This window comes from Phoxinus phoxinus (assembly GCF_949152265.1).
Source record: "Phoxinus phoxinus genome assembly, chromosome: 20".
Taxonomy (NCBI): domain Eukaryota; kingdom Metazoa; phylum Chordata; class Actinopteri; order Cypriniformes; family Leuciscidae; genus Phoxinus; species Phoxinus phoxinus.
Window position 1 is genome coordinate 24,958,725 of NC_136895.1, and position 23,446 is coordinate 24,982,170.

The 23,446-nt window shown below is 42.8% G+C and overlaps 2 protein-coding genes across 1 annotated transcript; both read right to left on the reverse strand.

The window, feature by feature from the left end:
- LOC306987895 (SLAM family member 5-like) overlaps window positions 1–23,446 on the reverse strand; it is a 332,963-nt gene that overhangs the window by 18,757 nt on the left and 290,760 nt on the right.
- On the reverse strand, window positions 18,976–22,110 carry LOC306988764 (uncharacterized protein; the record flags this gene model as incomplete). Its single annotated transcript, XM_079593913.1, has 3 exons — window positions 18,976–19,298; window positions 19,491–19,808; window positions 22,035–22,110. 3 exons carry the CDS (start codon window positions 22,108–22,110, stop codon window positions 18,976–18,978), a joined length of 717 nt encoding a protein of 238 aa, XP_079450039.1.

Consider the following 23,446-nt stretch of genomic DNA (forward strand, 5'->3'; position numbering starts at 1 on the left):
GCTCTTGCAAGAAGGAGAGAATCTCCGGTTCTCCACACTGAAGTGGTGACAGACCTTGATCTGAACACCATCCAGAGAACACCGACCATTTGGAAGCGTAGAGTCGTCTAGTAGACGGAGCCCTAGCTTGCTCGATCGTGTCTAACACTCCTCTTGGGAGGTTAGCGGGTACCCGTTTATGGCCCATACGTGTAGGGACCAAAGCTCGGGGTGAGGATGCAGAATCGCGCCCTTGGCCTGTGAGAGGAGGTCTCTCCTCACTGGAATCGGCCACGGGGCAGTACTTTTCAGTCGCATCAAAGCTGGGAACCAGGTATGATTCGTCCAGTATGGAGCAACTAGTAGTACTGAGCATCCGCTCTCCTTGATACGCTCCAGCACTTGAGGCAGGAGCGAGACAGGAGGAAAAGCATAGAGCGGACGGCGGGGCCAGACTCTGGCCAGCGCGTTCGTGCTCTTCGAAAAGAATTCTGGGCAGTGAGCGTTTTCCTGGTTTGCAAACAGGTCTATTTCCGCTCTGCCGAACGTTTTCCACAGCAGACGCACTGTCTGTGTGTGTAGGGACCACTCTCCCGTAGGAACGTTGTTCCGTGAGAGTCTGTCCGGGCCTACGTTCAAATGGTATTCTGAAGTTTCTTAAGTTTCTTAAGTGCTGGTTAAATCGTAATCACTGTGGGGCATCGATGAGAATGCACAAAGTTCCTTTTAATGGCTTTTATTTTGATGGCTCAACATGTTCAAGTTGTGTGTGGTTACTATAAAAGAATAACAACATTGCCATCAGTTACAAGTATGACAAACATCAAACATTAACACAATGATGCATATAACAAGCAGGTTTCACCAGATTTAAAAGAGCTAAACAACAGATCTAAATCCTCAAGTGCCCAATTGCAAGCAATATACAATATCAACATCCAAATACATACAACAACATTATCATCCATGTATAAAGATAAAAAGGTACCCACCAAACAATCTATACACATCATCATCATCATATAATCAACAATATTTATATATAATACAAAACTATCAACTTACATTTGATGCACGCACACAATCCACATATCAAAAACCCAGTCAAGGCCATCACTTGTCCATAGGCCTCAAACACCATTCAATGGCTTCCACCATGTCCATGTGCTCAAAGAGGAAGTAGGGTGACAAATATTTAAAGGAACTTTCAGTATCGCCCCCTACTGGCTCACTTCCTTCAGAACAGCCGCCCCCAAATTTGTCCCACAAATTTGCAATAATGTTCAACTAGGCATTACTGTTAGGGAGAGCAGGGAGGCGTATCAGCCGACTAACTGGTCGAAGATATGTTCTGTCTTTCACTCTTACTTCTGCCGTGCGTATTCTTCCATCCTTACCATAAATCAACTTAGTGATATGGCCTACAGGCCAAAGTGCTCTAGGCAACTGGTGGTCCACCACTAGGACAACGGTATATAACTGGAGTGCATCAGTGTCAGTTTTCCATTTTACCCTTGTTTGTAAACTTGGTAGGTAATTTCTTATGAACTGTGACCAAAACCTATCAGCAAGGATTTGACAGGTCCTCCATCTTCGTCGGCTTAGTACTTCACACTCATGATACATGGCCTGCGGAAGTGAAGGGTCTCGCCGCCCCATTAACAGAAGGTTTGGGGTAACAGGATCAGGGTCGGCCACGTCAGTGGACACATAACCCAGAGGCTTGGAGTTTAGAATCCCTTCAATTTCCACAAGGATGGTGGTCAAAACTTCATGGGTTACAGTTTGTGAATTCAGGGTAACGTTTAGAGCATTTTTAATGGACCGGATCTCCCTCTCCCAAGAACCTCCAAAGTGTGGTGCATTAGGTGGATTAAAGAAAAATGTTATCTGGTACTCAGCTAATTTGGCTTTCAGGTCTGGGTGCAGGGCATTGAATGCAGCTGTAAGTTCTCGTTCTCCCCCTTTAAAGTTTGTTCCTTGATCAGAGAACAATTCGGCAGGCTTTCCCCTTCGGGAGATGAAACGTCTTAAAGACATCAAGAAAGAATCAAGGTCAATGCTAGTTAGAACCTCAATATGTACAGCTCTTGTGGTTAGACACTTAAACAGTATTCCCCATCTTTTCTCATTTCTTCTGCCCACTTTTACAGTAAGTGGCCCAAAACAATCCATCCCTGTAGAGAAGAAAGGTGGTTGATGTAAACGTAAACGTGCGGGAGGTAAATCTGCCATTCGTGGAATTATTGGTTGAGCCCTCCATTTTTGACACTCTGCACAGCCACGTTGCTCCTTTCTCACAGCCTCTCTTCCTCTAAGAATCCAATATTTCCTTCTCAACTCTGCAAATAAACGTTCTGCACCAGGATGTTTTAAGTTACTGTCATATTGTTGAATAAGCAGCTTGGTAACTGGATGTTTTGAATCTAGAACAATTGGATGAACCGTCTCTGATTCCAACTGATTGCAATTGCGCAGTCTGCCTCCCACTCGAATTAATTGCATTTCTGTATCAAATTCTGGGGCTAACGTTATCAAACGACTTGATGATGACAGAGATTTCCCATTGCTAAAACTTTGAATCTCTTCAGGAAAACTGTCTCCTTGTGCAGCTCTTAAAATCATTAATTCCGCCTGCTGATACTCCTCAGCAGAAGGACTTTGATGGAGATTCGACTCTATGGAGGCCGCCCCATGAAGGGATTTCGCGGTAGCATAAACTAGATCCTTGAAGCTGTCAGCTTGTGAAGGTTCTGGAATTGAATGGCACGAGACTGCAGTCAAATTTAGACAAGTGATTGGTTTGCGCAGTTCTTCTGTGTCGTCATTGATTAAAGCTGAAGGATTTCTTGGCCAGTGTTCTGGTGACAACTGCAGGAAAGGGGGACCTTTGAACCACCTACTATCTTCCCTAAGATCCTGTAGGGTCCGTCCCCTTGTAACATCATCTGCTGGATTATTCGGTGAATCTACATAATGCCAATCTTGGGAGTCAGTCAGTTCTTGAATTTCTGCAATTCGGGTTCCAACGAATACCTTGAAATGGCATGACTCAGACTGAATCCAAGTCAGCACAGTGGTAGAGTCTGTCCATAAATGAATTCCAGATATCTTGATAGTGAGCTCTTTCTTTAACAGGTGAGCAAGTTGCGCTCCTGTCAGTGCTGCACACAATTCCAATCTTGGCATTGACAGTTGCTTTTTTGGTGCAACTCGTGACCGTGCAGTTAAGAATGCTACCTCCACCCGATTTAGTAGACCTTCTGTCCGCAAGTATCCCACACATCCGTAGGCACGTTCTGAAGCGTCACAAAATATGTGAATTTCTTGCACACAATCAGTTCGGTCCATCTCAGCACTCACATAACACCGGGGAAGTCTGATCTCATTCAAGTGTTGGAGCTCCCTTTCCCATATCTTCCAAGCCTCTAAGAGGTCACCAGGGAGAAGAGGGTCATCCCATTCTCGCCTTTTGTTCCACAACTGCTGCACGATTATTTTTGCCCTGGTAGTGAAAGGAGTGATGTATCCAAGAGGATCGTATAAACTGGCGATCATTCTGTAAATATTTCTCATAGTGATAGGGGATGACTTTAGTGTGTAAGACTTGTACATCAAAGTATCTGACTGACACAACCACCGAAGTCCTAAACCTGGTTCTTCAGGATCCATATCACTCTGATTAAGCCAGTGTTCACCACTCTGAGATAATACTTCCTTCGGCAGATGATGAATGATACCTGCAGCATTACTTGTCCACTGTCTTAGCTCAAAACCTCCTTCATCAAGAAGCTTCCTCATTTTGTCCACAAGAGCTCGGGCTCTCTCCATTGAAGGAAAGCTCTGTAACCAATTGTCAACGTAGAAGTGCTGCTGAATAGCTTTGCATACATCTTCCGACTGACCTTGCTCAATGACATGCTGCTGCAGTGCATAAGTGGCACAACATGGTGAACAAGTTGTGCCAAATGGAAGTACTTGCCACTCGTATATACTGGGTTGGGTTTCCCTCAGAAGATCACGCCACAAGAACCTCAAAATTGGCTTATCTGCTGGTAACAGTCTCACCTGGTGGAACATTCCTTTAATATCGCTACTTATAGCGAAAGAGTGCTCTCTAAAACGCAGCAGAATACCCAAAAGGGATGAACTCAGGTTTGGTCCTGGTAAGAGTAGCTCATTCAAATTGTGTCCCTGATAGGAAAATGAACAATTAAACACAATTCTGTTCTTCCCGTTATGCGTTACCATATGGTGAGGGATAAACCAGGATTCTTTGGGGCATTCCTCTTCTCTGGTAACTTTGGTTGCATATCCTGCATGTTCAAGTTTGGCAATCTCTGCATTATAAGCAGCAGCACGTTCTGGATCTTTCATGAGACGCTTCTCAGTATTACGAAGGTTAGCCAGAACTGCTTCAGGGGGTGCTGACAGAGTGGGCATGTTCCTTACACGTAGAAGAGGAGTGGCATATCTCCGAACTCCATCCACCTCTACTCTGACTGTTCTAGCTTGCAGGTGATCCATGGCCTCTTGATCTTGCTTAGATCTGGTAACAAGTTTTTCACTTCTGTATGGCAATACATCCAATTGCCACAACTTTTCTACTTGATGGTAGATTTCAGATGATGGAGAAACATTAGAAGTAAAAAAACAAGAAGTTGCATTACCAGTATGTAGAAGACCTTTGACTGGACCCTGTAGCGTCCATCCAAGTTTCGTCTTGACTGCCGCAGGACCTCCAGGTGGTCCTAGTCTCACTGGCTGGACAGGAGTTATTAAGTGCGGATTATCTGACCCAATCAGTATCAGTGGTCTTACATTGTTAAAATGTGGCAAGGGCAATTTTCTCAGATGGTTGTACTGCCGCTGAAGTCTGGTTACTGGGTAAGTATGTTCAGCCAAACCTAACTGGGTTGCAGTGAACGCTTTCCTGATTGTGTAAACTTTATTTGGCTGGTCAATGGAAGACAGACCGATAGTCACCGAAGATCCCTGCAACACTCGCAGGTCCTGTCTCACAGTTCTCAGTGTGATGCTCTCTGGATCACCTTGTAACTTTAACTTCTCTGCTGCCTCTTGAAGGAGAATTGTCCTCTCCGAACCATCATCCAATATAGCATAGGTTTCCAGCGTGTGATTACCATTACGTAAGAGTACTTTACTGATTTTCAACAAAACTTGACTGCATCCAGCTCTCCGATCAAGATAAAGAATGTCAGTTGTAGTAGAGTTTACTAGACCACAAGTCGCTGTAGTTAAGCTCTCTGTAGGCTTGACATTTACTTCATGCAATGCTTGGACATGTTTACCTTTGCAGATGTCACAGGTAATTCTCAGACGACACTGGGCAGCTTGATGTCGAAATCCGCATTTCCAACAGCGGTTATTGGACTTTACCCAATCCCTCTTCTGCTCCGTAGTAAGCTTAATGAAGTTGGCACATTGATCAAGGAAATGCATGTTATTGCAACAGTAGGAGCAATACGTTTTCGACTTCCCTTGAGACATTGATTTCTGCTCAACAGTGTTGTAAGCAGAACCAAGAAGCACAGTCGTTGACTTCCTCTTCATCTTAAAACTCTGACGTTCTCTTTGCTTGGCATCTCCTTTCCATGGCTCATCTGAACACTCTAATACTTCCTCTTGGATCTGTAATTCATACTCAAGCCAATCTGCAAAATCTAAGAGGGATGGTACTCCTCTCTTCAAAGGGTAGAGATATCGTCTAAAGTTAGCTCGAAAGTCATATGGTAGCTTGTTTGCTAACCTAGCTACATGTGACCCACAATGAAGTTCAACATGGCCTTCATTACCCAGTTGCTCCAACATCCCAACCAATGCTCGTACCCTCAATGCGAATTTGCGGAATCCAGTAGAATCACCATTCTGGACAACTGGTCCATCCATTAATCCAGCAATTCGACGCAGAGCAAGCTGATGGGGCTGACCATAATGTTGAATAAGTGAAACCATTGTATCGGAATAAGGGCGACCAGAATTACAATAAGAATCAGCTATCAAAAGTGCCTCTTCAAACTTCAAATGATCAAGTAAAATCTGGTACTTAAATTGCTCTGTGGCATCTTGTGGAAGGATATTCTCCAACGAAATCCTGAGTCTTGCAAACTCTCTTGGGTCATCAGATGTAAAATCGGGGATAGATGGTTTGGGTCCCCGATATTGGTATCTGTGTGGAGGCACTGGTGGAGGCCCTGGTGGAGGCCCAACATCTCTTCTTACTGGTCGACTTGGTGCCATGTAAGGTAAATGACCATAATCAGGTTCTGGATCCTGATAACTTAGAGATGGAACTGGTAGTCTCTGCATTTCAAGTCTGCGAATGCGATCCCGAAGATCTTCCATCATATTAAGCTCTGTTCCTTTAGAAGGACGCAACTCTTCGTTATTAACTATTATCGAAGGAGGTGGCAGTGGCCATTCTTCTTCGACAGCTGCTGGCTGAAATACTGGTAGAGGAGAATACTCTTCTGATTCAAAGGATAGTGCTTCCATTGGATTTGAAGTTGCTGGTACCCCATCTTGGTACAGTTGCCTCTTTAACTCAGATACAGTCTGTCGCAGTCTTCTATTATCCTCTTGCATCCTATAAAAGGAATCTGCCGTTGGCTGAGAATACTGTGAAGTAATATGTGTTGAACTCTTATGAACGGGTATCTGTTCTGAAGAGTGGTCTTCATCCACTATGTTCCAGTTAGTTAATGTTGAGTATTGAGAGTAAGATCCCTTCTCTTCGGCTCTCTGCATTGCCCTATCGGCAATTCTCTCCTCAGGAAGAAGCCGCCGATTTGCTGCTGATGGTAGTTCCACCTCATACTGACTCATCCATGCGGGTGGGCGAATAAGCCGTTTCGGACGAACATCAAATGGTCGATGATCACTACCCCTTAGTGAATGTGCCATTTTGATCCACAGCAATTATCCAGCTCCGGCTCGAAGGACCATTTATTCTGAAGTTTCTTAAGTTTCTTAAGTGCTGGTTAAATCGTAATCACTGTGGGGCATCGATGAGAATGCACAAAGTTCCTTTTAATGGCTTTTATTTTGATGGCTCAACATGTTCAAGTTGTGTGTGGTTACTATAAAAGAATAACAACATTGCCATCAGTTACAAGTATGACAAACATCAAACATTAACACAATGATGCATATAACAAGCAGGTTTCACCAGATTTAAAAGAGCTAAACAACAGATCTAAATCCTCAAGTGCCCAATTGCAAGCAATATACAATATCAACATCCAAATACATACAACAACATTATCATCCATGTATAAAGATAAAAAGGTACCCACCAAACAATCTATACACATCATCATCATCATATAATCAACAATATTTATATATAATACAAAACTATCAACTTACATTTGATGCACGCACACAATCCACATATCAAAAACCCAGTCAAGGCCATCACTTGTCCATAGGCCTCAAACACCATTCAATGGCTTCCACCATGTCCATGTGCTCAAAGAGGAAGTAGGGTGACAAATATTTAAAGGAACTTTCAGTATCGCCCCCTACTGGCTCACTTCCTTCAGAACAAATGGCCTGGCACGTGTATTGCTCTTAACGAGCGCAGGTTGTGCTGGGCCCACACCAGTATGCGTTCCGCTAACCTGAATAGGTTTCGGGACCTCAGGCCACCCTGGCGGTTTATGTAGGCTACTACCGACATGTTGTCCGAGCGGACCAGGACGTGGTGTCCTTTTATCCGGGGACAGAAGCGCCTCAGCGCAAAGTCCACCGCCATCATTTCCAGGCAGTTTATGTGCGGTAGTTTGGCTCGCTCTGCCCATTGGCCAAAGAGCGGTCTGCCGTCGAGCAGTGCTCCCCAGCCTGAGGTGGACGCGTCCGTGGACACCACCTTCAGGCTCGAGGAAGTCCCCAGGCTTACACCTGACCGGTACCAGTCTGACGCTCTCCATGGTGTCAGGGCTGAAATGCATTCCTGAGTGACCTTGAGGCGATAACGACCGTGTAACCATGCTCGGCGCGGTACGCGCGTTCTCAACCAGAACTGTAGTGGGCGCATGCGCAGCAGGCCCAACTGCAGCACTGTAGAGGCTGAGGCCATGAGGCCCAGCATTTTCTGAAATCTCCTGAGCGGCACTATGTGGCCGCTGCGGAAGGATTTCGCCATTTGCAGGGTATTTCGCCTGCGCTGTGATGACAGCCGTGCTGTCATAGACAGTGAGTTCAGATCCAGTCCTAAAAAGGAGATCCTTTGACTGGGAAACAGTGAACTTTTCTCCCAATTGACTCTCAGACCTAAGCACTCGAGGTGATCGAGTATTAGTGTCTTGTGGTGAGCGAGTTCTGACGGCGATTGAGCTAGAATCAGCCAATCGTCCAAATAGTTCAGAATTCGAACGCCTCGGAGTCTCAGGGGTGCCAGCGCCGCGTCCATGCACACTGTAAATGTACGAGGTGCTAGAGACAGGCCGAATGGCAGGACTGTGTACTGATATGCCCGGCCCTCGAAGGCGAATCTCAAAAATCGCCTGTGACGTGACGCAATTTGTATGTGAAAATACGCGTCTTTCAGATCTATCGCCATAAACCAGTCTCCTCGGCGAATTTGCGCGAGGATTTTTCTGGTCGTGAGCATTCTGAACTTCCGCTTTGTTAGCGTTTTGTTCAGACACCTTAGATCTAAAATGGGTCTGAGACCCCCGTCTTTCTTCGGTACCAGGAAATATCTGCTGTACAGACCCCCTTCGCTCTGAGCTTGAGATAAAGGCTCTATGGCCCCTTTGCTCAATAGCTTCGCTATTTCGGCTCGAAGTAGATGTGCTACTTCTGTTTTTACCGTGGTTTCGACTTTTCCCGTGAAACTGTAGCGAATAGCCTCTTTTTATAGTCTCTAGCACCCATTCTGAGACCCCGGGAAGTCTTTCCCATGCATGTGCACGTGTGACTAGGGGTTGAATGTAATCTGGGCCCTGGTCGCGAAATGGCGGCGACACGAGAGCAACCGTGTGCTGTAACATGGACGCCGTGGCGTCTGAGGCGGGGGACATGTTTAACACAGTATGCGTCCCGCGCGCGCTCGACTCTCTGAGTTGAGAGAGAGCACGCGGGGCGAGCCCTACTGGGCTCGTTATGTTTGTGAATAAACGTGGGCGCTTGGTAGCGGGCACATTTATAACACCGGGGACACTGTGTTTGTGAACTGACTGACCGTTCGTTAGTTTCGTTTTTACAGAAACCGCGGAACGTGCAGTGTGTAGTGGTTGTGGGCACTGGATAGTGGGCACGCTCACTACATGTAAAGCACAACCGGCATGAGCCGATTTTATGTGTGCAAACCCTGTGTTGAACGGGGCTGTGCTTGTGTGAATGAATGGGCACTGGGTGGGCATTGCAGTTACAAACATTACACCATCGGCCTTGGCCGGAACACCAGAAATTAAACTCTTTTTTAGATTTATCTGGGTCGCCGTGAAAACGGCGTTTGTGTGCAGGCAAACGGGCTTTACGGCCGGTTTGTTGGCTGCTAAATACACTGGTACAAACACGGAACTTAGGGCTGTACAAGCGAAAATCTTTGGTGGAAGTCCGGCCGCAGCGGGACCCGAACACCGTCTTTTTCCTAGCAGGGCTAGGATGGCGCCGAGGCCTCGGGCTTGAGTGAGATCTTGGGCCGAGGACCACGCGGTGGCGGGCGGCGTCCGGCGGAGCGAGACCGTGGTCTCTCTCGGGCCTGTTGCTGCTGTGCTGGCGCGGCGGGCGCGGGGCGCTGCTGAGTTCGGGCAGGCGGCTGTTTAGGGCGGCCTGTTGCGGAACTGGAGCGCTTTGGCAGGAAATGTCTCATGGCCTGCGAAGTCTTCTGTACCTCGGCGAATCGGTCCGCGAAGTCCTTCACGGAGGATCCGAAGAGGCCAGTCGGTGAAATGGGAGCGTCGAGGAACGCAGAGCGCTCCGACTCCGCCATTTCAGAGAGAGTCAGCCATAAATGTCTCTCGGAAACAGTAGCTGAGGCCATAATCCTGCCGATGGCGTGTGCGGCGGACTTTGTAGCGCGAAGAGCTAGGTCTGTGGCGCTACGTAAGTCCGGAACACTGATCGCGCCCGGGCCTTCCTCGTCTAGCTTGCAGAGGAGGTTAGCCTGGTGGATTTGGAGCACCGCCATGGTGTGCAGCGCCGATGCAGCTTGTCCGGCGGCGGAATACACGCGGCCGTTCAGAGCTGACGATGTGCGGCAAGCTTTAGATGGTAGGACTCCCTTAGCCCGCCGTCCAGCAGAGGGTGGGCAAAGGTGAGTCGCTACAGCCTCCTCGACCGGAGGGAGAGCGTGGTAGCCTCTGTCTCGAGCACCGTCCACTACGGAGAATGCTGGCGAGGCAGAAGTACGTACTCTGGCTGAAAAAGGCGCCTTCCACGATTTCGCTACCTCTTCGTGAAGCTCAGGAAGAAAGGGTGCGTGTCTGGAGGGGGGGGCAGCGCGGTCTCCAGAGAGGAAGCGGCCATCCAGCCGGTTGAGTGCAGGTTGTTCGGGCGTCAACCACTCGAGGCCGAGGCTCGATACGGCCTGTGTGAGCAGACGCATCAGCTCTGCTTCGATGCTGATCTTCCCTCCTCGACGTTCCGGAACGGCGGGGGAGGGGAGGTCCACAGAGCTCGCCCATCCCTCGCTCTCCGAAGCGAGAAGCGAACAGCAGTCGTCATCCCCCTCTGATACGGCTTGCTGGTCGTCCTCCATAACGGACAAAGCGGCGTGCTGCGGCTGTTGTCCGTCGTTGAGCGACTCAAGCGACACGTTGAGAGGAGCTAGCGGCGGTGGCGGCGGCGAGCTCCTCGTGGAGGGAGGTTCCGGGACCCGCTGAGCGCGGCGCTTCTTACGGCGCGGCGCTACAGGGGGCGGTTGAGCAGCTTCGGCGAAAGATGCAAGGCGAGTCCGCAGAGTCGCGATTGGCATCATGTCGCAGTGATGGCAGCCGCCATCACCGAGAGCGAGAGCTGCATGTTCCTCGCCCAAGCAGGAAACACATAGTTCGTGGTGGTCCCCGTCGATGAGCGCGGCTCGGCAGGAGCCGCAGGAAACGCGAGACATCTTTAAAAAGACACTCGTTGCTCTTTTGTGAGGAAAAAATGTGTGCCGCGGTAGGCGAACACACACACAAAACACACACAAAACTGAAAGGATATTCCACGCCGGAGAAGCGCAGCAGGGAACGGCGGCTGAAGGCGGCGATGACCAGCGGCTTCAGGTAAGAGGCTCGTCCTGCTGAGGTGCTTGTTCCAAACGGCTGTGGCGGCTCGAATCAATCCAGCGATGCGTGCAGCTTTGTTGAATTTAAGAAAATCGGCGTGTTAGACAGCTATGCTCGTATTTATAGGCCTAGGCCACGCCTGTTTGGGCGGGAGGTGACGCAGAAGGGCGCGAAGCGTCCTCATTGGTCAGCGTCTCTGGCCTCGCATAGGCTGTGCTTTTCTGGCAGAGCAGCCAATGGGTGAGCTGTATTGCTCCGCCTAGGTTGTATGCTTCAGAAAAGCGTTTTACAATATTACAAAATTAAGGATTAATTTTAGGCTTCAATCTCGACAAAGAAATATCTTTCCCGTAGCGTTCTTCGACGCAGTACGAGAGAACTCTACGTAAGAGAACCCATAGCACTTGTATACTCAATTCATCAAAGTTATAATACTATAATATAGTGTGTTAATACTTGGTTATACATCACGTCACTTTTTCACTTTTACATGATATAAAGCAATGTTTTTTTTGTTTTGTTTTTACTTACATTTATTTTATTCTCTTCTCACACATTGTAGAGGTGCATTCAAATGCTTTTGAATGAAAATGGGACATTTTCTATATACAGTATTTCTATAATAAAATGCATGCATGTTATTATGGAAGTAAAATGGCTAAATATAAAAAATAAACCTACAGCCATATTATCTTTGAAAGCACATATTTGAGGTTTTATTTAAATATTTAGCAACAAACAAACACAGTAATAAAAAAAAAGATAAATAAAAAATGTAAAGATAAGATTTTAAAAAAGGCCAGTAGATGGTGATATGCACTAAAAATATTGCTAAAAGAAGAAAGCGTCTTAAAGCAAGGCAAGTTTATTTATATAACACATTTCATACACAATGGTAATTCAAAGTGCTTAACATGGAAGTAATTAAAATAATCACAAGAAATAAGAACAGTTTAGAATAAAAAGGAAATAAAATACAGTACACACAGTCAGACGAACATTGGCACAATTCTCATTCAGTGAATGCAAAGCTAAACAGAAGTGTTTTGAGTCTGGATTTGAATGTGGCTACTGTAGGAGCACACCTGATCTCTTCTGGAAGCTGGTTCCAGCTGCGGCTGACATAATGGCTAAAAGTGGACTCTCCTTGCTTTGAGTGAACCCTTGGTATTTCTAGTTGATGTGATCCTAATGATCTGAGTAATCTGTTGGGTTTATATTCAGTGAGCATATCTGCAATGTATTGAGGACCTAGGCCATTAAATGATTTATATACCAGTAATAATACTTTAAAATCAATTCTAAAATTTAACTGTTCTGTATGAGCTGCAACTGTCTTATGGTCTTTTTGGGAAGGCCAGTAAGGAGTCCATTACAGTAATCCACCCTGCTGGTGATGAAAGCATGCCCAAGTTTCTCTAAGTCTTGACTGGAAACAAAGCATCTAATTCTTGCAATATTTTTCAGATGATAGTATGCTGATTTAGTTATTGATTTGACATGACTACTGAAGCTAAGAGGTCTGACTCTAGAGACACACCAAGATTCCTGACTTGATTTTTAGTTGTTTGACCCCTAGAGTGAAGGTATGCATTCACCTTGAGAACTTCATCTTTGTTTCCAAACGCAATGACTTCAGTTTTGTCTTTGTTTAACTGAAGAAAGTTTTGGCACATCCAACTGTTTACTTCATCAATCCATTGGAACAGGGAGTCAATGGGGCTGTAATCGTTAGGCGATAGGGCTAAGTAGATCTGTGTGTCGTCTGCATAGCTGTGGTAAGAGATTTGGAGATTTTGGTAAGAGATCTCCTACCCGCTCTGCAGACACAGTAAAGTTAGGAGGGGATGTTTCATTGAGGACTCTTGCACTGCAAAAGTGCAGCAGTCACTTTTGACTGCATTATCTTTTAGGCATAATGTAAAAAGAAATCTGATGAAACCTGAAAAGATCTAAATGTAATGCTGCAATTGTGCAGGGGCATTTTTTGCCCCCTTACCTCAGGGGGCCAAGTCCCCTCATTTCCGACCCAGAAACCCTTAGAAATGCAAGGGATGTATGTGTTTACAATACAAGTATTAGGTGAAAACACACATCAATTTGATGTGGAATATTATTTAAAAAACATAGTAGCTTTGCAGCTGTCCATTGTCAAAACAAAATTTGAAAGCTGAGACTTTGTTTCACGGCTGTCGTGACTCTTTTCCTTAGGGCCAGAAACCTCGGCTACATACCCCGCCGGCAGAGCTCAGGGCCTGGTATTCGTCCAAATACCTTCAAGGGAATATGGCCAAGGATAAAGAAAATATCCTGCCTGTCACTTCAGAAGACACTATACCCCTGACGAGTGGAGGAAAACCACTCTCCAACGATAGGAGACTGGCGGCACTCTAAAAAATATCATCAAGGAGGTTTGCAGAGAGCCAACGACCTGATAGTATCTGAGAGGAGCTCTATGAAGGGAGGTCCCAGCAAGATGACTCTCTAAAATGAGAAGAGGCCTAACTACGTTCTACACTAAGGACTGCTTACTAAGGAGGCTCACAAAGAGCCTGACAACTCCATGCTGCCATCCAGAAGGAGATCTGGGAATGGACGCCTCAGCAGGACGACTCTGACTCTCTAGAGCAAGTCGAAGCCTTGAAGACAGTTAACCAGGGAGGCTCATAAAAAAAGCCTACAATCCAATAGTGATGTATGTCTCGAGACCGGTCTCGAGACCACTTTTACGTGGTCTCGGCCTTGTCACGGCCTTGACGGTCTTTGGTCTTGGTCTTGTCTTGGTCTCGGACCTCTCGGTCTTGTCTAGGTCTCGCTGTCTCAGACCGGCATAGTGGTCGGGGGATTTAGCAATACACAATACTACAATATCCACGACGACACAACGTTCGATAATGCAATAATGTGTTGTTTGATTACAGTATTGTATTTAAGATGGTGTTAGACTAAATAAATGGTCTTTTAAATATCGTCTGCATATCTCCGTTGTGTTGACTAAACATTAGGCCTAATCCAAGTTTATAATTGTCTTTAATTTGATGTTACGATTTCATCTACACATTAAGTATAATTTAAATTGGTTACATATTTCTCATTCTTTAGACAGTTGTTGGAGGAGCAAGATGGTGTTGGAGGTGTTTGATGTTTTGTCAGATGAACCAGTCAGTTCCAGTCATGTCAGCCCTCAACAGTACACAAAAGTTAAGGGAGTCTCAATCCTCTAATAGTGCAGTAACAGCCGTCATGCAATTGCTACACATAGTTGATCTCACCCAGTCTGCAAAAACATTTACAGTGAGCTCACAGTCACACACACGACATGGTCTGTCTCTGTATTGTTCTGTCTGTGTTGTTGAAGTAATACCGTCTAATATGCATTGAATGTAAACTGCGGCTGAACCCTTTGCTGCTGTTCTTGAATTCATACAAGTTATTGCTTAGCTTCAACACGTCTGTTTTTACCCCCCTCCGGTCTCGACTTGGTCTCGGTCTTGGTTTTGACTTGGTCTTGACTTGGTCTGTCTTGGTCTTGGTCTTGTTGATACCCTCTGGTCTTGGTAGTGTCTTGGTCTCGGTTTAGGCGGTCTTGACTACAAGTCTACAATCCAGTCCACTGCCTCCACAGAGCTCTCAGAGCAGAGGATTCAGCATAACGACCTCTATAACAAGAAGAAGCCAAACTACACTCTATAAGGAGGACTGCTTACAAAGAAGGCTCACAAAATAGCCTGACAAATCAATACTGCTATCCAAGCGGAGCTCTGGGGAGCCGAGGCCTCAGCAGGACAACTCTCTGGAGCGAGAGGAACCCTAACAACTCTCCATCTTAAGCCGGGGACACACTTAATGACTGTTAGGCCGATTATGAATGTAATTTGATACTTATGAATGATTGTGCCGAAACAGAGACAGAGACAGTTGCGTTCAGTCGGTGTATGAAATCTGCTGCAGTTGTTGGAAACAATTTGCAAGTGTGTTCAGTTCAGTCTTAGAATGTTTCAGCTAGTCGTTAAGTGTGTCCACGGCATTCCCCATGCTCATCCTATACCAATGGGAGCTACCAGTTAAGGCTAACTACAACCATTGTAAAACCTGTAATATGATTTGGTCTCTAGGCTCCAACACTCTCAGAGGTGACGTACAACATGAGGAGTTCGCCCAAGGTGAACAGACCACCTCTAGGATACCATAAGAGCTCCAAGCCTTCTTTGTTTGGAAGATCACATGAAAGTATAAGGGGGCTAGTCAAAAGTGCTAGCCTCGCCATCAAAAATGCTCAACTGAGACTCCAGCAACAAACCAAGCATTCAAACACCAGACTCTATCACTTGAAAGCCAAACGTGCCCATGTTAACACAAAGTACTATCCCTCAGGTGAGAACAAAGACTACCTCGAGTTCCCTGGAGAACTGAATTTGTACTCCTTACCCTAACACATAACACACAAGTCATGTGTCCTCAAGTGTCGTCTCTGAGACTGAGGCACAAACTTCCTAAGACGCTTGGATGAGTGATCGTCTTCACACGTACATAAACAAATGGACCATGAAGACAACATAAATTGTTGACGTGTACTACAGGAAGCCTTCTGACTCCTCGATCCTCGCGGTGCAATTAGAGAATTGACATGTCCTTCAAGATGGCTGAGCTCGATCGGTTTCTGGGTCATAGGATGGAGGACGGAGGAGCGAGGAGACGAGGGCTGCGTTCCAGTCCACTTTTAGACACTCACTTGCGAACTTCCCTAAGCACTTCCCCTCGGGGGAATCCCTGCCGCCATTTTGAAGTGCGTTCCACTTCGTGAAGTGGACCAGGGAAATTTATATGGACAGACCCTCGTTCCCTTGATTTTGACCGAGGGAGCAAGTCCACTTCATATGTACACTTCAGGCACCTATATGTCCAATGCAGTATGTCGTCACCACAGATCTCGTCTAATCACCACCACATCAAACAACTCTATGATATATTAATTATATATATTTTTAATTTAAAACAACCCAAACACTCCTATATACATTTGGATGCTGCATTAAACAAATTCTTAAAGGGGAAAAAATAGTGAATAATACATAAACTCCAGCTGATTCCAAGTGATCAAGGGCTTAGGACATTCCAGTTCAGCCCATTGCAGTTTCTGCCAGAAGTGGGCACTCGTGCAACGTAACCAATGACGTACATCCGAGTGAACGAGACGGAGGAAAGTTTGCGAGTGAAGGGCATGACAATTTTGGACTGGAACGCAGCAGGGGAGGGATATTGAGAAGCACCCTTTGTATACTCTGGCCGCACCGGTGACGTCATAGGTTGTCGCCGGCCAATGTTATTGTCGCATTTAGACATGTGCTTCAGACATCAGTCACGCTGGAGTGCCAATACTGGAAATCAGAAAAAAAAAATTTTTTATTCTAATTTATTTGAATTTTCAAACTTTTTTCTGAATGAGCAAACCCATCCGAAGAGATAAGAATTTTAAAGAATATTTAATAACTACATTTTGATGATTTATGTTTTTCTTTTGGACAGCAGCACTGTTTTACCATAATTTTTAACTTTTAGTTATTTTCTTCACACAACCAATGAAAACAAAATAAATAACAACGTCCATCAAACATGGGCATGCTAGCCTACTATAAATATTAGAATAGTACATCAAATTTATTTTTAAAAACATTGACAGAAAAAAAGGATATGACCTTTTTTTCAAAAAAGATGTGAGATTCAAGAATAGTTCTTAGAAATAACTTCTGCCTTGCTTCCTATAGCTGGAAATAACAACTGAAACTAGCAGAGCTTATCTGCACGATCACTACATGCGTGTATACGGTCATGTTGCATATGCACACAAAGTATAAGATATTTTCATATTTCACAGTAATAACAGTGTTTGATTTAAGACCTTTTTGAGAACACAAGTTCAGAATTTTGTAGTAAAAAGAAATTCTGAAGAGCGGAAGTCAAACGGTTTCATGTGAACAGGAATGGAAAAACCCCTTCAAACACACTCTTTACTCAAACACACTACTGGCACACTCAAAAACTGACATCAAACACACACCTCCAGCAGCAGACACATTCTCACGCACAAGCTGTTTGTCCAACAGATCAAACAATATCGGTTTAGATGTAAACAAATGTATAAAGCAGGGTCTCCACTATTTTACATTTATGTATTGCACTTTTTTCATGAGATTCATAACCATGGTCTCTTTATTACGGAGCCCATAAAGAGACAAGGTGATGAAAGGAAAAATATAGTTTTAAGAACAAATTATAGTTTTGCGAGAGAACGCAATGTTTCTTTTAACGTCCCTATAGGGGCTCTGTACTTTAAGATGAAACATGAAAGGAGATTTCCAGTGAAAGTGATCAAACAGTCTTGTACTTATAAAAATAATTAAGTTTGATCATCTGCTCATGTTGAGAGGGGCATAATCCATGTGATCCTCCCTTTTTACTTTCTGTAATAAAAAACAACAATAACAAAATATATGATCAAAATAAAAAATGAGGCAGGTTATTTCTGAAGATTTATTAAGATGTAATGTGATCTGCACTGTTATATGAAAATAAATTCGCTCCTACATTAACCAGCTTGAGGAAACGCCTTGTTAAAAAAAGGTTATGGGTGGCTATATGATAGCATAATAATAATAATAAATAATAATAATAAATGAAATTATATTTAGCATACTATTTCTAGCTAGTAGTTATCTGAAACAATAACTTTTATTTTAATGAAACAAAACCTTATTTGTTCAAAAGGACTTGTTATAGTGTTAACATTTTTATTTTCCTCAATGTAATTACATTTAAGTATAAAAATTGGAGATCCTGCAGTGTTTCTCTCAGTTGCTAAAATGTAGTCAAGTTAAAATGATCAATTGCTTCCTCAAATGTAATCTGTGACGTGTATTTTTATGTGTAATATTATTAATTGTCTTACCGTTTTCTGTGCGTTCCTTTTGAAGAACACTGGATCAGCGTAAGTCATCTCGTCTTTGTGAGTCTCGACTGTTCCAACAATAAAATATGCATTAAAACAACAAAACTCAACTTGATCTGTTTCTTTACAACATATAATTATTAGGGCTGTCAAAGTTAAAACATTAATGCGCACATTTAATTCATTAATGGTATCAACCGTTTAACATTAGGCCTATAACTTTTTCACACACACAAAACATTCAGAACAGATTTTGTGTTTGCCAAATTTAGAGAAACATTCTTTAATTTATAGATCAAACCCTGGCGGATGTTTAACAAGAGTAAAGTCATTTGCATTTTTTGCATGGTGAAATTTATCAAGTCATCATTCATAGAAATTTTAATTTGAGCATTAAAAGTTTATTTACTCATGTAAGGTTAGGTTTATAAAATGGAGAAAGCATTTGTATTGCTGTTTTTAATAAAAAATAACTTTGATCATTTATAAAAAGGAATTATGAGAATAAATGTGTGACAATAATTGATTAAATATTTGTGATCGATTGATAGCACCATCATTTAGAGCAAATTTTAAAAACATTATTTGTTATAATAGTTCTTTGTAACACTTGCCTCCGCTGTCAATTTTTCTACATTTCCTGCAGATCCAGAAGATCCCAACGGCAGCAACAATCATCAGAGATCCAGCAGAGATCAACACTATATAAAACAATGGAGCCTGATCTGTAATGGACAAACAGATAATGGACAAAATGAGCCAATACGAGTGAATATTAGCACTACAGTATATATAACTTAATAGACCAGGTCAGTAAATAAACATCAGTGCTGTGGTACCTGCACATGTGTGGCAGAGTGTGTGGATGTCCAGATGTGTGGTCTGGTTGCTGATGGGATTGTTCAGCACACAGCTGTAGGTGTTTTTATCCTGATATTCCACCTCCAGAGGTAGAGAGAGACTGATGCTGAGATCACACACACTGATGCTGGACAATACACTGATTCCAGCGTACCAGGAGAGAGTCGCATCACACACATTCAACACTGATGATGAACACACCAGTGAACAATTTGATGATGATGATGATGAAGAAGAACAGTCTCTGCTGATGACAGGAACAGGCAGACGAGCTGGAAAACATGAGAGAATAAAGAGAAATCTGGATAAATGTAATCAACAATCACATTTTCAGTTCAATGTGTTTTTTAGTGTTATGACTAGCAGGGAGTGTGTCTGTCTTCTCAAACTATGAAATGATCAAACATTTCAATATGTAAATAGCTAAAAAAAGAAAAAAGAAAAAAAAAGACGTTTCTACTCACCATAGACAGAAACATTGAACGTTTTTGATGATCGTTTCGCTCCACTTATCAGTAGTTGATAAACTCCAGTATGTTCAGTTGTGGTGTGTGTGATGGTCAGAGATCCAGTTTGATCGTCCAGCTTCAGTCTGTCTCTGAATCTCCCATCAGGACCATCAGATGTGGAGAAGACTCCAGCAGCTTTACTGACTTGAGCTATGAGAGAGTTTTCAGCTCCAAATTTCCACAGCATATCGTCGTCTTCATGTATTTTAGTAAAACCAGTGTTTAGAGTAACAGAATCTCCCTCTGTCACTGACACTGACACACCAAACACACCTGGAGAACATGAAGAGGTTCACTGGTTAAGGCTCTTTCAAAGCCTGAAGTCAGTTTTTAACCTTTAAATATGAATTGAAGAACAGCAGCAGAGATGCTAAACAAAATGAAAGGTGACACATGTCAACAGTCAGACATGTGTGAATCAATATATGTATCTTCATTGTGTTTTAAATGTATCTTCGGTAGCAAAATTAATGTAAAGTTACATGATAAATTAACTGTAGCAGTAGCTTTACTCTGAAATGTAAATTTCACATGTAAAATGTAAAAAACCACACAAATACATTAATAACTTACCAATGAGACGGCTGCACAAACAGAACAAAACAAGCGTGGGAAACATTTTCAGTTGTTCAGTGAAAAGTCAAACTGATTAAAGCAAGCGAGAACTGGTAATCGTGTGTGTGAATCCTCCCCTAGAGTTTGACACTCCTATAGTGCACACGCACAACCGCTCTGTACGCTTGTTAAATATGGTTACAGAGTCTTATAATAAGACTATATGTAATAAAACTATGTTTTTAATATTGGAATACATTCATTTTTTGTATTTAATTTTGATAATCTTTGAAATGTAGTTGATTGACGATGTTACATATTTAAAAGTAGAAGACTATTGTGTGAATCTTGGATGAAAATATATGATGAATATGGTACAGTGAAATGGAGCGTAACTCTAATTTTAAAATGGCTGTGTATATTTATTTAGCTCTCATTTTTAGTGTATGGAAAAAGTTAAAACCGTGTGTGATCTCACATACCGGTTTGCTGATGTTCCTCTTCTGAGTCAAACCGAAAGATGCTGCGGTCGGTGTTCTTCAGAGATGCGGTTTGATCTGTTGGTTGACCAACTTGTTTGTGAGAGAGAATGGCTATTTAGGGCATGCGTGTTTAAAGGTGAAGAGCTTCTTCCTGCCCACAGAAACAACAGGCCTAAACCATGATGAGAAACTGTGTCTGACACAGACAGAGAAAAGCAATAGCAAAACTATGATCATATTTAACTCATATTTTCAAGAGAGTGGATTGTAAAGATATCTTTTTTTTGTTTTAAAAAAGATATTGAAACTTTTCAGTGAAAGTATAAAGTCTCAAAAAGCTCCCTATATAGCTATAGGTCGTGAATCGTGTAGTCACATTAACAACCTTTGGTTTTACATCGAATGTAATCTAGGTGTTTGGATACAAATATTTGGATTTTTTATTTAAAAATTACCTCAAGTTAGCATCAGTTAGCTAGTTAGCATCAGCTAGCCAGTTAGCATCAGCTAGCCAGTTAGCATCAGCTAGCCAGTTAGCATCAGCTAAATGATTTTCAAATAGGCTGATTTTCAGCATGGTTCATTAATTAATATTCATATTTATCTACTGTTATTTTGGCTTGTCTTTTTAAATCTAAAACTGCTTGTAATTTGAATTTGCTGTAAATATATAAAGCAAATTGCTTTGTCATAGTGTGTAGTTTGTCATAAACCAATTTTTTATACTTGGTTAATAATTTATGTCATTGTCACAGTGAAAAATAGGAGAACTATTCTAGACGCATTTAACTTGTTTCACAAAAAAAAAATGACAAAAGGGGGGCGTCTCCCCCACTCCGCTTCATGCTGCAACATTTCAGCCGTAAATAAATGATAAATGTTAGCTAAATTATGTTACTTGCCTGTCTAGCGATGTATGTTTATGTTGAAATATAATTAAATAATGGTTTGTATTTTTTTTTTAAAAACACCTAGTGTGTGTTGTTATATGTAGTGAGTTGGCTCACGTGATTTATGTTCTATGCTTCAGCACTTTTGTTAAGGGACTGCGTGACAATTCAGAGGCTGCATCCTTCGAAAGGCGTTTACATCACCGCGGAACGACAAAGACTCCTTCAAATGTGTCCTCCACATGCGTACTTCATTTCCCGTGATTTAAAAAAAAAGAAATAGCCAAATTACACTTACAACTTACTCAAATATCTAATGATACAAATGTAAAGATAAAAAAAACATTAAAGCAGTTCGAATGATGACTAAGTTTACAAATCTTACTAAGATGCGATTATGAAGTTGTATCTTTATATAGAAATGGACCATGGTGAACAATATTAGTTTGTGAACCCTGTTTTTTTTTCAGAAAGTTAAATATAACTTTCAAAAAAGTCAAACGTTACTGCCACTCATCAACGGTTGCTAGGCGACAAGAACAATTGTCCCATTTAACATTGCTCAGTCCGACCTTTGTGGCCTTTGAAATCTGTGTCCTTCGAAGGATGCAGCCTCTGAATTGGTGCTCCCTGGTTTTCATGGTGCATTGTGGGACTTTTTAGGGTGCGAACGCTTTAGTGCACTGGAAGGATTTTGCACATGAGACAGTCCTTAAACTGTCCAAATCCCTGATCAGTGCCCTGACTACTGTACTAGGGAGCTGACTGAAACGCACCCATCCCATCATCATTAGCAGGTTCAGGTGTTTTTGGTATCTATCTCCAGGAACAGGATGAGGTGACTGACTTACTACAGACGAGATTTGGCCAAACCTCTGAAATGGGCCTAAAACGCATGCAAATTTAAAAACACTGATATCTTTCACATAATGCTTGGGAGAGTCAAGCTGCAAATATGGAAATAAAAACATTAAATTATATTATTTAAGGCATGATATGGTGGATAATAGCAATAAATCAATTTAAATGCCCTTTGAATGGGTGATTCCTTCCTGCTACCATGTATAACGTTACGCGTACACAACCGTTTTCATGCCGTGCAGCAACAGTAAAAAAAGAAAAGGAAATTAAACTCTTTTAGTCTTTTTTTCCAGTAACACAAATGGTGGTGTAAGCAGAATGTATTAGGTCGTGGGTACTGACTTTAATTGCATTGAAGAAAGATACACTGAATGTGAAAAAAAGACCATCCAATCCATTTGTCCTTCATGTCAGAAGTAGCGCGACTGTGAAAAGTGTGAACAAGTAATAAATATCCCTTTTGCACTCTGAATATGGACATTGAGAAAAGACTCTTACCTTTTTACATGGACAATCTGAGCAGAGACTCTTATTTTGATACGGGAAGATATACCGCATACAGACTATCTGCATTGCAGGCGCTGCTCATACATGCAGAGGATCTGGCAGATTTTGCTCTTTGTTTGTTTCCTGTAGTAATCTGTCTGCCGGGTCTCTGGAGGCGGGGCCTGCTGCAACACCAGCGCTGTCAGAACAGGACATCAGCAAAGACTTTAAAGAGGTGGTATAATGCCCTTTTCACAAGATGTAAAGTAAATCTCTGATAACCCCAGAGTGTGTAGGCATATGTGAAGTTTTAGCTCAAAATACCCCACAGATATTTTTATATACAGTGATGTGAATAAGTAAGGACACCCATGCTAATGTTGCCTAAAAAGAGGAATACACAAATAATCTTTTGGAAATTGATCTTAATGCCTTAATTTAAAAAAAAAAAAAAAAGAGAAAAAAATCCAACCTTTAAGGAATTTTCTTTGTGAATGAATAATGTATCGTAAATAAATAAATGTTCTTCCTTAAAATACAGGGTGCATAAGTGAGGACACCCCTATGTTAAATTCCCATAGAGGCAGGCAGATTTGTATTTGTTTTTAAAGCCCAGTTATTTCATGGTCCAGGATAC